The sequence below is a fragment of the Pteropus vampyrus genome, unplaced genomic scaffold (assembly GCF_000151845.1).
Source record: "Pteropus vampyrus isolate Shadow unplaced genomic scaffold, Pvam_2.0 Scaffold681, whole genome shotgun sequence".
NCBI classification, from domain to species: domain Eukaryota; kingdom Metazoa; phylum Chordata; class Mammalia; order Chiroptera; family Pteropodidae; genus Pteropus; species Pteropus vampyrus.
Genome location: NW_011889462.1, coordinates 906,310 through 920,279, shown reverse-complemented (window position 1 = coordinate 920,279; position 13,970 = coordinate 906,310). Strand labels below are relative to the sequence as shown.

The 13,970-nt window shown below is 53.7% G+C and overlaps 1 protein-coding gene across 3 annotated transcripts in view; it reads left to right on the top strand.

Moving 5' to 3' along the window:
• The first annotated feature begins 781 nt into the window (after positions 1-781).
• The window catches only part of RET (ret proto-oncogene), a 52,348-nt gene continuing 39,159 nt past the window's right edge, over positions 782-13,970 (top strand). For 2 of the 3 annotated variants that reach the window (XM_011385321.2, XM_023526048.1), the window contains exon 1: positions 782-1,090. In XM_011385321.2, the coding sequence (XP_011383623.1) occupies positions 1,024-1,090 (67 nt within the window). In that variant the 5' untranslated portion in view covers positions 782-1,023. Of the gene's footprint in view, positions 1,091-1,372; positions 1,571-13,970 lie in introns of those variants that run through there. The other variant, XM_023526050.1, reaches the window with a different exon arrangement.

The following is a 13,970-nucleotide window of genomic DNA, read 5'->3' as shown; positions in this document are numbered from 1 at the left end:
AAGTTTCCCTTTTAGGATTGTGTATTCTTGGGCATCCTTTCTTTGGGCGAAAAATTTGGGGGGCTCTATTCCCTCCCTGCTACTTACTCTCCTACTTAGTCCCACATCCAAAGACCTCTTATTTTTTTGTGGGATTTTGTTTGGGGGGGCTTATCCGCCAAGCACCCCACTAGGCAACAAGTGCCAGGTCTCTCTGAAAGGTGTACAAACTGGCCCTAGGTGACCCCAACCTCTCCCCAAACGCGACCTCGAACGTTGTAAGCCAAGTGCCAGACTCGCCCCAGGAGTGCTCAGAAAACGCAGAAAGTGCTCCGGTTCCCCCACCCTTACCGCAGCCCTTCCCCTTCTCCTGCCTCGTGTTCCAAGAGGCCGCGCTCCCACTGCGTCTCCCGCTCTGAGAAATGGCGGAGGATGCGCTCAGCGCCAAGAGCCTGGAGGCGGGGCGCCCGCCTAGTCCCTACGTCCGCTTGGGCTCATCCCAGCCAGGCCGCCCAGACCCCACATCTCCGCGTGCTTTCAATGAGAGGTGGGTAAGGGCGAAGCGCTGGGACCGCGAACGGACGCACAGGCTGAGAAAGAGTGGCTGTGCACGCGGAGGGGCGCTCCTACTCTTGCCCCGCCTGGCCAACACCCGCACTCCGCGTCCAGCACTAGTCGGCTACCAGTGAGCGCCTCACTGGATGTGCACCAGGCGCCGCCCGGCCGGTACCCCAGCCCCGCCTCTACCGCACTCCGCCCGCATCCTGGCCCCGCCCGTCCCGTTCTCCTCACTGCCCCGCCCCGCCCCTGCCAGATCCTCCCGCGCAGCCCGCGCCCACCTCGCCTCAGTCCCGCGACCAGAGCCCGGCCCAAGCAGTGTAGAGCGCCCCGGAGTCGCGCTCCGACGCTCCGTGTCCGCAGTGTCCTCCGTGTCCGCCGCGTCCTGGACGGGATGGGGCGGCCCGGCTGAGCGCCACACCCCGCCGCCTACATTCCCTGACCGAGCCACTATCCCTCTTGCCTCGGCCCCGGCGCGCACGGGCGATGGCGAAGGCGACGGCCAGCACCGCGGGGCTGCGATGGCTCCTGCTGCTGCCGCTGTTCGGCGAAGGTGAGTCCTGCCGGTGGCGGGTGCCTGCAGCGGCCGGGGCCAAGTTGTGCATTGTGCGCGGAGCAGCGGAGTGGACGCATTCGAAAACGCCTTTCTGTTTGCGGCCGGCAGCAGGCAGCGCATTTGCGGGCCTCAGGGGCCCGGCGGAGAGCGAGATGGTGCGGCGGGCAGGGCGCCGCAGGACCCAGGCTGGGCGGGTCTCGGGCTGGAGATGGACGCGGGCCGGGCTGGGCTGCCGGAGTCCGTACCCAGGGTCCGATCTTGGAGTTAGGCAGACAGATCTTGTCACCGTTTCGTCGCAGGTAGTGGAGGACAGGTGAGGTAGCCCTAGAAAGCCAGCGACCTGCGCAGGGAGTTCTGTTTCTGCCGAAGATTGCTGCGTCCTGGTTTTCTTTCCGCGCTCCACGTCGATGCATTCCTCCTCCCGCTCTGATTCTTTTACCTGCCGAGGGATTCGAAGAGGATCTGCTTTTACGAAAGGTTGCTTTTACTTCGTGCTTTTTTTTGCCATCCAGGCCTTTTCAAAAAATCTAAAAGCCTGTGGTTTCTGGGAAGGCTGCCCTCGATGGCCCGCTCAGACTAGCCTAGCGCAGCCAGCGGAGGGCCCGCCATGGTCGAGCCCTACCAGGCCGCTTTAGAGTCGCGCGCCGCTGCCAGGCAGAGACACCTGAAGATGCAGCCTTTGGGACCACTTGAGGTTCTGGGCCTTTACCAAGGGTTTTGATTATCTCGGAGTGGGCTGTAGGGCAGTGTGCCACCAGTGTCGGTGCTGGAAGCATTAGGTATGCCCTTCCAAAGGCTGGTCACTGCCTTCACCCCCATACCCTGACAAGATGAACGGCAAGGCTGTAGAATCTTAGACCCCCTTGGCCTCATGTTTTAGTTTTCCTCAAACTGTCCCTGACTGATCCCCTCCTGCAGTACTTCTGAAAAGGAAGGAGCTCTGATCACCCTCCCCCACTGCTTACAAAGGGCTTTCTCTCCCTGTGATCTTTGGTAACAGAAGAGGAGGTAGCACAGGTCCTGCACAGATTCGGTTCATAGGCCTGTCCAAGGCTTCATTTGTTTGACTGGATCCCAGTCTCAAGGAGCAGATACTGAAGCCACAGTGGTCTTCAGTCCGTCATAGGGAGGGCAGGAGAGAAGCCCTTTCTTCACTCTGGGGAAGAATGTGGGAAGGGAGTCTGCTTCTAGTATTGGGACCCTGGGGTCACAGTGCTGCAGGAGAAAGACGAGCAGGAGGCTGTAAACACAGGCAGGGCATATGTAAATACAAACAGGGTGTTGTGAAGATCTCTTGTAACTCTTGGGTTGCAACTTTGTAATTGTGGACTTGTGGTCAGGTGTGAGCCAGAAGCAGTGTAGGCAGGCAGCCTCCAAAGCCTGCAGAAGTTTTCTCTGTGCCCTTCCACAGCTTTGTGCTTAGCTGGTGTGACCAGTGAGGCTGCAGGGGGCTGCGCTGCAAGAATAGGCCTGTGGCACTTGGCAGGAATAGGTGGCTTTTCTACACCCCTTCCCATGGAGTTGGTTAGCAGAAGACAGGCTCCCCAATCTACAGAAAGTGAGCCCCACATACCGCCCACCCTTCCCTTAGAATGACCAAGAAACTACAATTGGTGGCCCTGAGAGTGGAGAGGTGGCCCTGCAGCACCCAAGAGGAGACATATGGGGCCTTCAGAGAGGCCTGCGGGTTCGCTTCAGCAGGAGCAGCAATCCTGGAGATACCTAGCCTGGGTCTCTGTGAGCTGTTCCAGACTGCCACTAGTGTGTGCTTGCTGCTGCACAGGGACCCACCCAGGCTGGGAGCAGCTCGGCCTCCCGGTCGCCCTCTTGTGGATGAGGCTCTCCAGTGGCCTGGCCTGTGGCCCGAAGAAGGGGTGGGGGGCTGGGTCTCTATAGAATGAAGGCCATTCCCTGCTGGGTCAGACACCTCCTCAAGACAGGAAACTCCCTTCTGTGCTAGGGGACTGACAGGAGTGGACAGAGGCAGTGCTGCCTCAGGGCTGACGGTGGTGGGCTGGAGGATTCAGGGAGGCCCAGAGCAAGGCCATAGAACAGACACCTCCCCAGCCTGCCTCCCTGCCACGTGTGCACACTCTCATTGTGTGTAGCCACACACACCTTCAGTAAAAGGTACAAACTCAGGCACAAACTCCCAGAGCAGGACAGGACTCCTCACTCACACCCTACTATCCATGCTCACACAAACATACACACACATACACCCTCACATCTTTGCATCCATGGTCACCCATACATGCTCACACTCCTACCCTTTTTCAAGAATACATGGTCATGGTACCTGTGGACACACACACTTTCACAGCATGACCTGGCCCCCTCACATTCTACTTGCACTCAAGGAACCCAGCTTCTACTTGCCACTCACACACACTGTGTGCATATGCACACAGAGGCACCTGCCCTTCACTCCTCCATACCCATCAGCCCCAGGTATCCTGGAACCAGAGCTAGGGAACCTCCATCTAAAAGTTGTTCTTAGAAGAGTTTCTGGCCTCTTGCTGCTCAGCTCAGGTATAATAACCATCCCTGTTACAGAGATGAGGAATCAGAATCTCAGCTTCTGGGATTCCCCCCTGCATGTCCCAGGCTGACCCCTCACCCAGCACCATCTCCCTGACCTCCTGCAGCTCCTCAGCAAGATTCACATCTCTCAACTTCCTGGCCTGGCTTTTCGGGTCCCATTTTGCCCTCTGCCTGGAGACACCCCTCTGCCTTTCAGTTTCAGGCACTGAAGAAGGGAAAACTTTCCATGACTTGTCAGGCCCTCTCTAGGTTTCCGGGCCCACCCTTCTGCAGTGGGACCTGGGTAGGTGCTCCTGTCTGGACCAGCGGGTGCCAGAGCAGCCGCTTGGCCAGGAAGGCTGCTCTGCTAAGTCTTACTTTCTCTTCTGGTCCCTCCTCTCTCTTTGGCCAGAGACTAGTGGAAGATGGGTCCTGATTCACCAGTCTCTCCAGGCCCTGCACTCTTCCTCCTCTACCTTGATAAGCCCCTCTGGCCTTTGGGAGCCCACTCCTAGGCCCCAGCAGCACTCAGTCTATCCAGGGACAAGGGGTTGGGCCAGCTGATGGGGTCCTAAGATGAGACCTAAGAGCAGAGAATAAACCGGGAAGTTTATTGAGCCCATTGCTAAATTGCCTTTATTCTGCAGAATTGCTTTAGGGACCACTAACTAAATCACTGTTTCTTTGGTGGTGTGAAGAAAATGGGATGCATTCACCTAATGGGGATCTAATGGCCTTTTAGGCAGGGGAGGAGAAAGCTTATTAAAAATTATGATATCTGTTAAAACAGAGCCTGGGGTATCAAGGGGAAGGGAGGGCCTGGAAGCTGCCAGCTCCCCTGAGGAATTTTCCCTCCTCTACAACCTGAGAGAGTACTCCTCCATCCCTTGCCTTAACTGGATAAGGCTGATGCCAGCAGCAGCTACCCCGCAGGGGGCTCACAGTCTGCTAGTCTGTGCTGAGCATTGCCTGTCTGCTAGCTCACTGTGTCTTGCCAAAACCCGGAGGGACCTGCATTGTTTTCTCATTCCACAGGTGAGAAAACTGAGGGTCCCATAGCCTGTGAACTTGAACCCAGGGAGAGGACTTAGTGACCCCCCACCCCTGGTCCTCTGGCTTTCAGCAAGCAGGTTCTCTAGGCCACAGGTGGCGGGAACAAGGGTGGGGCTGAGGAGGGGGTCCTGGGAGGGGAAAGTGGCCCTGAGCCCACTCCCCCACCAGTGGCTCACCTGCTTGGGGCTCCAGGGGACCTGGGGACAGCCTGTCCCAAGTAGGGGAGTGAAGTATGGCTCTGTACTGAGTGGCCTGAACCAGAAGCTCCTCTGGCTCTTTGCTGGTTTCTCAGGTGGGACCACTGCTTTAGCTAGTGCCTGGGAGTCCTGTGGGCCTGGGGACTGCCACCAGGCATGGCCATGTCATAGGCGGCTCTAGGGGAAGGCATATGTGTGTGGCAGGAGGAGGTCTCTGTGCTGGTGTTGCAGGCCAGGAGTGTGTCCCCTATACCTACCCTCTGCCTGGGGAACCAGCACCTGACAGGGGGGCAGGGGGAATGGGCTTCAGGGGGCATGAGTTCAACTGTGTACCCTTGTCCAGGACAGGGTCCTCCACCCCAGGGCCCCATAAAAAAAAAGGCAGTGTTGGAGAAGTACTCTTTAGCAAAGTAGTGCTTCCTTTCATTCTGTGGAAGTAGCTACATTTCTACTGTGGAGCCCCTTCCCCCTTCCTCTTAGAATGGGAGAGGACACTTCCTGGTGTGGGGGTCTTACTCAGGCTTCTGACCTTGGCAGCCCCTCAGCTCAGGCCTGGTCCTCTCCTCCTCCTCCTCATCATTCTTTCCAGTTGTTTTCTGAGTGAATGACTTAATAGTAACAATCACAATAATAGTAATCGACCCATACCCACACTCCCAAGGGACCACCTGCTGCCTAGGGCCTTTCCCAGGGCTGAGGATGCACAGTGGGAGATAACAAAAAGGCCCTTTAACCTCAGAACTGTTACCTGCTCTGAGGGAGAGACATGGGCAATAAAGAAAGCTGTCACTTATCTCAAGTGTGTGTGTGTGTGTGAGAGAGAGAGAGAGAGAGAAAGAGAGAGAGACAGAGAGACAGAGACAGAGAGACAGAGACAGAGAGACAGAGAGAACTTCAGATGGAGATGAGTCAGGAGGCAGGCTAAGAAGGTAAGGGAGAGAGTGGCAGGGGCAGGTGGGCAGCCAGGCAGGGAAGTGTCTCTTCAGGCCATGGGTCCAGTGGTTTGATGACAGTGAAAGTTCATCTGTCTCCCTGCCATCTCCCTCCTACTCCTTTCTTCCCTCTAATTTGCCTTCCTTGGGTCTTCCAGGGCCTCTTCTGAGCTTAGTGGGGTAGGGGTGCTTTGGCCCCTGGAAGGCTGGAGGGTTCAGTAAGACTCAAAAAGTTCAGGCCCAGGGTGTTCCTCTGGGGTCCTAGGAAGGGCACTCCTGGGGAAGTTCAGGGGGTAAGAAGGCTCAGGCCTCCCAGAGCCCACCTGGCTTTCCCTTCCCCACCCCGACATGGCAGAGAGTGGCAGCCCAGGGCCGGTACTGGGGGATTTAGGGGAGGCTGTGACTCCCAAGTCAGGGTTCTACCTTACCTTGGAAGACCTTAGAGGACAGACCCTCTTCGAGCTGAGAGTCCAGGACACTTGAGAGTCCCTGTAAACTGGGCCCTTCTCCTGTCCTCCCTCCTCAGCTGGTCCTTCTACCACCCACCTTCCCTGAGCTCTGGAGCCAAATGAGTCCTGGGCTTCCTAGAGCTCTGGCCTCACAACTGTGTAATTGTTGGAGCCTCTGGGATGCCCCCCTCTGCCTGCAAGGCTGGAAGCTGTGAAACCAGTGGACCCCTGAGCTGTCTACCCTAAGAACCCTAGGCAAAGCGAGAGTAAGATGAGAGGCAGTAGCAAGGTGTCACTGTTCCCTTAGCTCCTTCCTCACTGGAGCTGATGCCCCTGGAAAGTGTGACTGTGGGGTAGACGACACCAGTGAGACCTCAAGAGAGGCAGTCCAGGTACCACCTGGGCCTTCAAGAAGAGCAAGTGGCCAGCCTCAAGCAAACACTTCTGTTTGCTTTTGCCTTGTGGGTGGCTCCACAAAGTATAGCAGACAGAGCACTATCACAGAAAGGTCACCTGTGCACCTGGACAGGTGTGTACCCACCTGGTAGGTTGGCTGATACAGGCTCTCCATTACATCAGTGATGTCTGCCGGGGCCAGGGCTGGGGCTCTTAGGACCTGTTCAGGATAGGCACTTGTGCCCCTGCAGGCCCAGTCCTGGGGGCCTCAGTTCCCCCTCCCAGATTCGGTGCCGGCAGCTACACCTCATCGCAGTCTTTCACCTTCGCTCCTCTGTGACATGGGGTGCAGATGTCTGGGTTCTGACAGACCCAGGGCTCCAGAGAAGTGCCTGAGGTATGGTATGGCCCAAGAGGAGGAGGCTGTGGGGCAAAGCTCTGAGCCCTGCCCGGAGCACCAGCCCTGACCTGGCCTCTGATTGGAGGAAGGGCTCTTCTGCTAAAATAATTAGAAAGCCCCTGGCAAGACAATGGTCATCAAAACTGGTTCTAGTTCATTTCCCACCCGCTGTGTACCTACGTGATTACCAGAAAATTTTTTAAATGATGCCCACTCTTCCAGAAAGAGAAAAGAAGAAATGTAATTTCCTAAAATTTAACCTAATGGCTGGAAAATTTTGGAAATATATGTACTCTGTGCGCCAGGACCTGAGGTGGGTGGTGAATGTGGGGGCTGAGCTAGAGGTGCACAGAATGATGGTGGGCATCTGAGCAGAGGAAGACAGTTCACTGAGTTTCTTCCTCAAACTTTTCTGGCTAGTGAAACAGGCAAAAACAGAAAGAGTGAAAGACACAGAAGCCAGGGTCTAGTCCTGGGCACCAGCTTTCTCTTTGCCTGTTCCCCCATCCTACCCTTCCAGCACTGGCTGGGGGAGTCTGCTGCTTCCCTTTCTCTCCTTTCTGGAGAGGAGAAAGGGTGGAGTCGGGAGCAGAGTTCTGTGCCAGCCTCCACTTAGTCATGGAATGAGCACAGTGCCTGCCTATGGAAGCGGAGTTAACTATACTTAGCCCCACCAGGAGAGGATGAGCATTGTCTGGTGGGCAACCTTCAGTTGGTCTTTGCTGGAGATTCATCCACCATAACCACAGACATGACTCCACAGAACCTTGAAAAGACTTGAATGAGGACCCACTGGAATCTTCTTTGCTTTCTCAGCCTTCCACCTGCCTGAATGTGTGAGGGAAAGCAGAACAGCACTTGGTAACAGAAACCCCAACAGTCTCATTGACTCAACACAACCAATGTGTCTCCTGCTCATGGCACCTTCGTTAGCCACTCCACACCTGGGCGTGCCCGGGGAGGGGCACAGAGTTCTGAGCTGCCAGGCCTGGAGGGGCCCACAGCAAGCTGCCCACGTTCCACAGACTAGAATCCTGCAACACACTCCTACCTCTGCACACCAGCTTTTCCGGGTCACCCTCTCCCGGTCAGCACAGCAGGGGCCTCTGTCAGGCCTAGTAGCTTGGGGTGGGGACAGGGTGGCAGATAATTACAGTTCCCTTTTTTATTTAAGGTAAGATTCACACAACATAAAATTTATCATTTTAAAGTGAAAAACTCAGTGCCATTTGGTACAGCGTTGCAAAGATATCACCTCTGTGTTGTTCCAAAACATTTTAATCCCCGCAAAAGGAAACTGTATCCATAAGCTTTGTTGCCCATTCTCCTACCTCCAGCCCCTGGTAACCACCACTTTGTGTTCCGTCTCTATGGATATGTCCATTTTGGATATATATCACACAAATGGGCCTTCGCTTACCTTCATGTTTTCAAGGTGCATACACATTATAGTATGTATCAGTACTTCATTCCTTTTTAAGGGTAAGTAATGTTCCTTTGCATGCATAACCCCATTTATTTATCCATTCATCTGTTGGTGGACATTTGGGTTGTGTCTACCTTTTGGCCATTGTGAATAATGATGCTATGAACATTCATCTGTGTAAGCCTTTATTTTCAGTTCTCTCAGGTATATACGTAGGAGTAGAATTGCTGGGTCATATGGTAATTATAAGTTTTATTTTTTGAGGAACTGCTAATCTCTTTTCCATAGCAGTTAAGTCATTTTATATTCCCACCAACAGTGTGTGAGGAGCGCAGTTTCACCACATCCTCACCAACACTTATTATTTTTTTAATTATAGTCATTCTATTGGGTACAAAGTGATATTCTCATTGTGGTTTTGATTTGCATATCCCTGATAATTAGTAATGTTGAACATCTTTTTTGCGTGCTTCTTGGCCATTTATATCTTCTTTTGTCAGGTCCTTTGCCAGAGTTTTAATTGGGGGAGTTGTTTTTTTGTTGTTAGGTTTACTTTGCTTTATCAAATCTCCAAGTATTTCTGAGAAGCAGTTTCGTTCAGTGGCATTTCTGTCAATGTCTGACCCCAGGTCCCTTTTGGGGAGGACATAATTATATTCATGATGTCCTCCTATGGGGGTTGAGTAACTGTGACCCCACAGGAACCCTGAGAACATTCTCGAAAGACCTGGACCCTAAAGCCACATTGAGCTTAAATGTCCCAGAAGCAGTGGTGTCACAACTTGTGTGTGAGATGCTGATGTCCAGGGACTGCCCTGTGAAGGACAGGGGAAGGGAAGGGTGTTGGGAACCAATGACCCACCAGCCCACATGACAAGGTGGGGCTCAGCAGCAGGGGAACCCTGTCTTGCTAAACCTCAATCTAGACTCTAAAAATAACCAGGCTGATGGAGTGTAAGTTGATTACTATAATTGCCACTGTGTGATGTCATTCTGCCAGTCCTTTGACAGTGGTACTTACTGAGGCAGTGCCCCTCACCTTGCACCCAGAAGCTGCACAACTGCTAGAGTCCAGCATAGGGGCAGGAACAGTTTAACCAGGAAGCCTTTACAGGTCTGGGCAGATCTGATTCCAGAGTCCAGGGAGGGAGAAAGGAGAACTGGCTTTTGCTGGCAGGTGCTCCGCGCCTGGGCTGTCCCAACAGCACTTCCAGGGAGGAGTTCACAGCTGGGAACAGACCCAGGGAGGCCAAGTGCAGAGCAGGTCATGCAGCCAGGCAGTGAAAGAGTGTGGGCCTGGTTCTGCCATTATCTTTCTTCTTCCACCTGTCACACTGAATTCTCTCCTTTGGATCTAGGCTCATGTTTCCTTGCCTTATCATTAGTGTCCTAGAAGGACATGTGTGGTTTTAATCCTGTTCCAGCCCAATATCCCTCACCCGATGGGCCACCTAGGCCAAAGTCCACCCCAATTTCTGTCTTGCCCACCGTCTTACCTCTTGGTCCCGGTCAGGAAGTTCATTCCTGTGACTGCTTCTGCACAGACATCACATACACTCAAAGAGGAATCAGAATTTTATCTGAAAGAGTCTCAGCATCAGGTGTAACCTTCTCATTTTATAGATGAGGAAACTGAGGCCCAGAGAGAGGCATGAGCTGTCATATCTGAGGGAAGCATTAGTTGAGGACTTGGTTGCCATGACCTCTTCTTCATATAGCCACTCCAGCCCTGGAGTTAGATCTTTGAGGTCTGGTGCCCCCAGGGGGCTTGATGACAGCATCCAAACACATGTGTTGTGTGCCCCAGCACTGGTCTGCTGGGCATGCAGTGGGGCCTTTAGGACTCAGTGTCTTGTTTGGCCCCAGGTCCACGCTGTGCCAGTACCTACTTCTCTTGGAGGCTTCCTCAATTCTCTTCCCTCCACCCTCCCAGCAGAGCAGACCCTCAGGCCTTCTTTAGGGACCCCAAGGAGGGCCCAGCTTCTGCTCCAGAGACTGTAGTGGCCTTGTCTGGGGGTCCTGTCTGCAACCCACCCTGGCTGCACTACCAATGCTCACAGTGGGAGTTGGGAATGGAGAGGACAGCAGACCCCAGGCTACGAGGAGGGACAGAAGCAGGGGGAGGCTCCCAAAGGGAGCACTCTGACATCCCAAGCCTGCCTCCCACCCCACAAAGTAGGGAGTGTGTGCTGGGTGCAGGAAGGCAAGCTGGCTCAGCAGGAGTCCCTGAGTCTCCTAGAAGATAGGTCTCCCTTTGAGAGGAGTAACTCAGCCCCACCCCCATTCCTTTCAGACATGTCAAGGAGGTACATTCAGACCACAGGATGGCCTCCAACTCCTCCTCAAGCTGCAGTGGTCCCAGCAAGGCCCAGCTCTGACTGACAGGCTGCTGAGGACTCATAAAGACACCTTTGTCCCAGTCACCCCATGATGACCCTATGTGGATGCTGATCTCCCAGGGCTACCCTGATCCTGCCCCAGGTACAATCACGGGTCTTCATCCAAGTGTAGAAGTCAATTTTGCCAGATCCACCTTCTCCTGTGTTTGATGGTACTAGGACCCAACATAGCCTGAGGGAAGGATCCTTCATTGCTCATTTCTGTGCCCAGTAAGTATGGGTGTGTCAGGCCCCTAGCATCCCTGGCAGGTACCCCCTACCATTACTGTGTCTGTGCCTGTCAGGCGGGCACAGACTGAGCAAACTCCTGCCCATTACCCCTTCCTGGGCCTTTACCCTATTTCATTAAAATGTTAAAAGAGCGTATTTATGTGAGGAGACTTTTAGTGGCACCTGTTTTTAGAAGAGGTTAAAAGAGGCTGTGGATGGTTATTTATGGTAGCATTTTCTGCCTGGTCTGCAAGCATGTGGGTAAGTGGCCCAGGGTCCCATATTATAGTGCCCTTGGCTTCTCTACACATATGTGCATGGTTGTCACTGAGCAGAGGAACCCTGTGGCCATGCACATTGTCCTGGAAGGGACTCTGGACTTAAGGCCTAGTCACTATCTGTGTGGCCTTAGGCAAGGCACTTAGCCTCTCTCTGCCTCAGTTTCCTCCTCTGTAAGACAGGAATCATAATTGTCCCTACCTCTGGCAGTTGTATTCAGTAGGATGATGAATATGAAGCACTTTGAATGGGATCTCTCATGAAGAAAGCTCTGTAGAGGTCTCACTCAAGAGCAAGAAGAGTGCTGGGGGAGGGGGCGGCAAAAATGAGCAGGACCATCTGTGTTCTAGGAGCTTGAAAAAGTAGGATGACAGATTTGTTTAAGTCTGAGTCATGATGCCCTGCTGGGTGTTTAGGGGACAGTTACCTGGGTGGAGGCACCAAGGTTAAAGCCGGTGATGTCCTGGCCTATTGCCCTCAGGCCAGGGCTGGTATACCCAAAGTCTGCTGGAGCCATAGGGCATGAAAGTCCTGGAGCACGTGGTCATCAGCAGGCCATTTGAGTGGCCACTCTTTTTGCAGCCAGGCCTTGCCCTGGGTAAGAGATTAATTGTAACCTAATTGGCAGTTTCCTTTGCATAGAAGCCGGAAAGAACTGCCAGCAATGCTGGTAATTAACTTGGCAGCTGGGAAATCACATTTGGGCAAGAGTGTCCATCATCTCAGTGAGGCCACTGCAGCTGTCTGTGTAGGGGTTGAAGTGTAGGTGGTAGCCTCGGGTGCATGCTGGTTGCAGCCTGGGTCCCAGGCTCCTGGGAGCAGAAGGCCAGGGCCTGTGGGCAGAGGATGAGTCTGAGCTGTTGGCTCCCATGCTTCTGGGCTGTAACTTCAATAACCCAAACTTTAGCTGAGTGCCTTCCCCACTCTGCGCAGAGAGCTACATGATAACGAGGGGGGAATGTCAGGAGAGCGAGGTCCTCGTTGTGGTTCCACCATGTGCTGAATTCTGAGCTTGTTTCCCAGCATTGAATGGGGAAAGTGATGTCCCTGATCTACATCACAAGTTCAGGCAAAGGTGTTCTAGGAAGAGCTTTTCACAAGTATGGTAGAGTCCCTGTGCATGCAGGGACCATGTTGTTTCTGAGGTAAGGGCCGGCTCCTGGGTCTCTCTTTCTCCACCAGCTGCTCTTCCAGATCTCTAGCCACCCTGCTCAGTCAGTGCCCTGTCCTCCTAGGTGGACACTGCACCCCATATTAGGTCCCCTGCCCTCCCCCACCATGGACCACACCATGGGAGTTTGGGCTAGTAGGATGATGGTGAGAAGGGCCTTGAGAGTTATGCTGTGTGTGGAGTCTCTGACCAGACAGGTGGGTAGGAGCCCTGGGCTCTGTGCTCGATGGAACCGTCAGGAGTGTGGACTTTCCAACTCTGGAACTTATTCTGGGAAGCCTGGGCACCCAGAGTGTGCTAGGATGGTTGCTTGCTCCTTCCTGTATGCTGGGCCCATCCAGCTTGCCCTTGCTAGCTGGATGGGCCCAGCATACAGGTTACTGTAGTAATGATGATGTAAGTGGTGGTGATGATGGTGGTGGTGGTGTAGCCACACACAGAGAGGTGCTAAGTGTCCCATCAGCCCCACCTACTCAGTGCCACAACAGCGCCAGCCTGTGGGGCCCTCCTCTGTGCTCATTGGCAGGGCTGCCAAGGAAGCAGTACTTCCAACCACTGCTTAAACCTGAGTAGAGGCCTGCCCTGTGGCTCCCAACTCCTGCTATGGGGCCCAGCGTCATCACCAGAAATTATGCTAATGGGAGTAGCCCCTGGGAGGTTGTAATGGTGCAATAAGGTAGAACAGGCACTGTGCTGAGAGCAAGGCCTGGTACATGAGGAGTGCATCAGCTTCTGCTTCTGTTAGCATTAAGTACATGCCCTGAGAGTTGGAGCAAAGGCCAGTGTGGTCAGGGGCATGGTGAAAAGTGCCGAGCTGGACAAGGGCTCATTCAAGAGAAAAGATGGGGAGGACCATGTACCTGGGAGCCATGGGTAAGGCTAGACAGTGAATTCAAGGCCCAGAACCAGGTATTGACAGTGGGAGCTGCAAGCCATAGCTGTTGGCATCAGGCCAGCACAGGAGGCATAGTGAAGGGGTTAGAAAGACACCTGGGAACAAGTGTGTGTTGTGGCTGCCCAGAGCAGGTGGGAGGCAAGGAGGCCACTGAACCCCTTGGGTACAAGGAAGGCAGGAACGAACTGGAGAGTGAGACTCCTAGCAGGGTAGAAGTGAGTAGTTGCGAGGAGCTCCTGGGAGCTCCTTGGCACATGTGGGAAGGAAGCAGGCCACACAGGCAGAGAGAAGTACTCTGTGTTAAATTCGACTGGCCTGGATCTGGGCTCTGCCTTTTCTGTGGGAACCAAGTGACTCTCTGGAGCCAGGGCCACATCATTACCACTGCGGGTTCCAGCCTTGTGACCTCTATTAGCCGGCCCCCTTTCCCATAAAAAAGCAAAATTGTATTTTATGACTGTATTGGTATAAAGACAGATATAATCAATACCACTTTATTATTACATATTATATTTCTTTCTGATTTAAAAATAAAACTAAAACATTT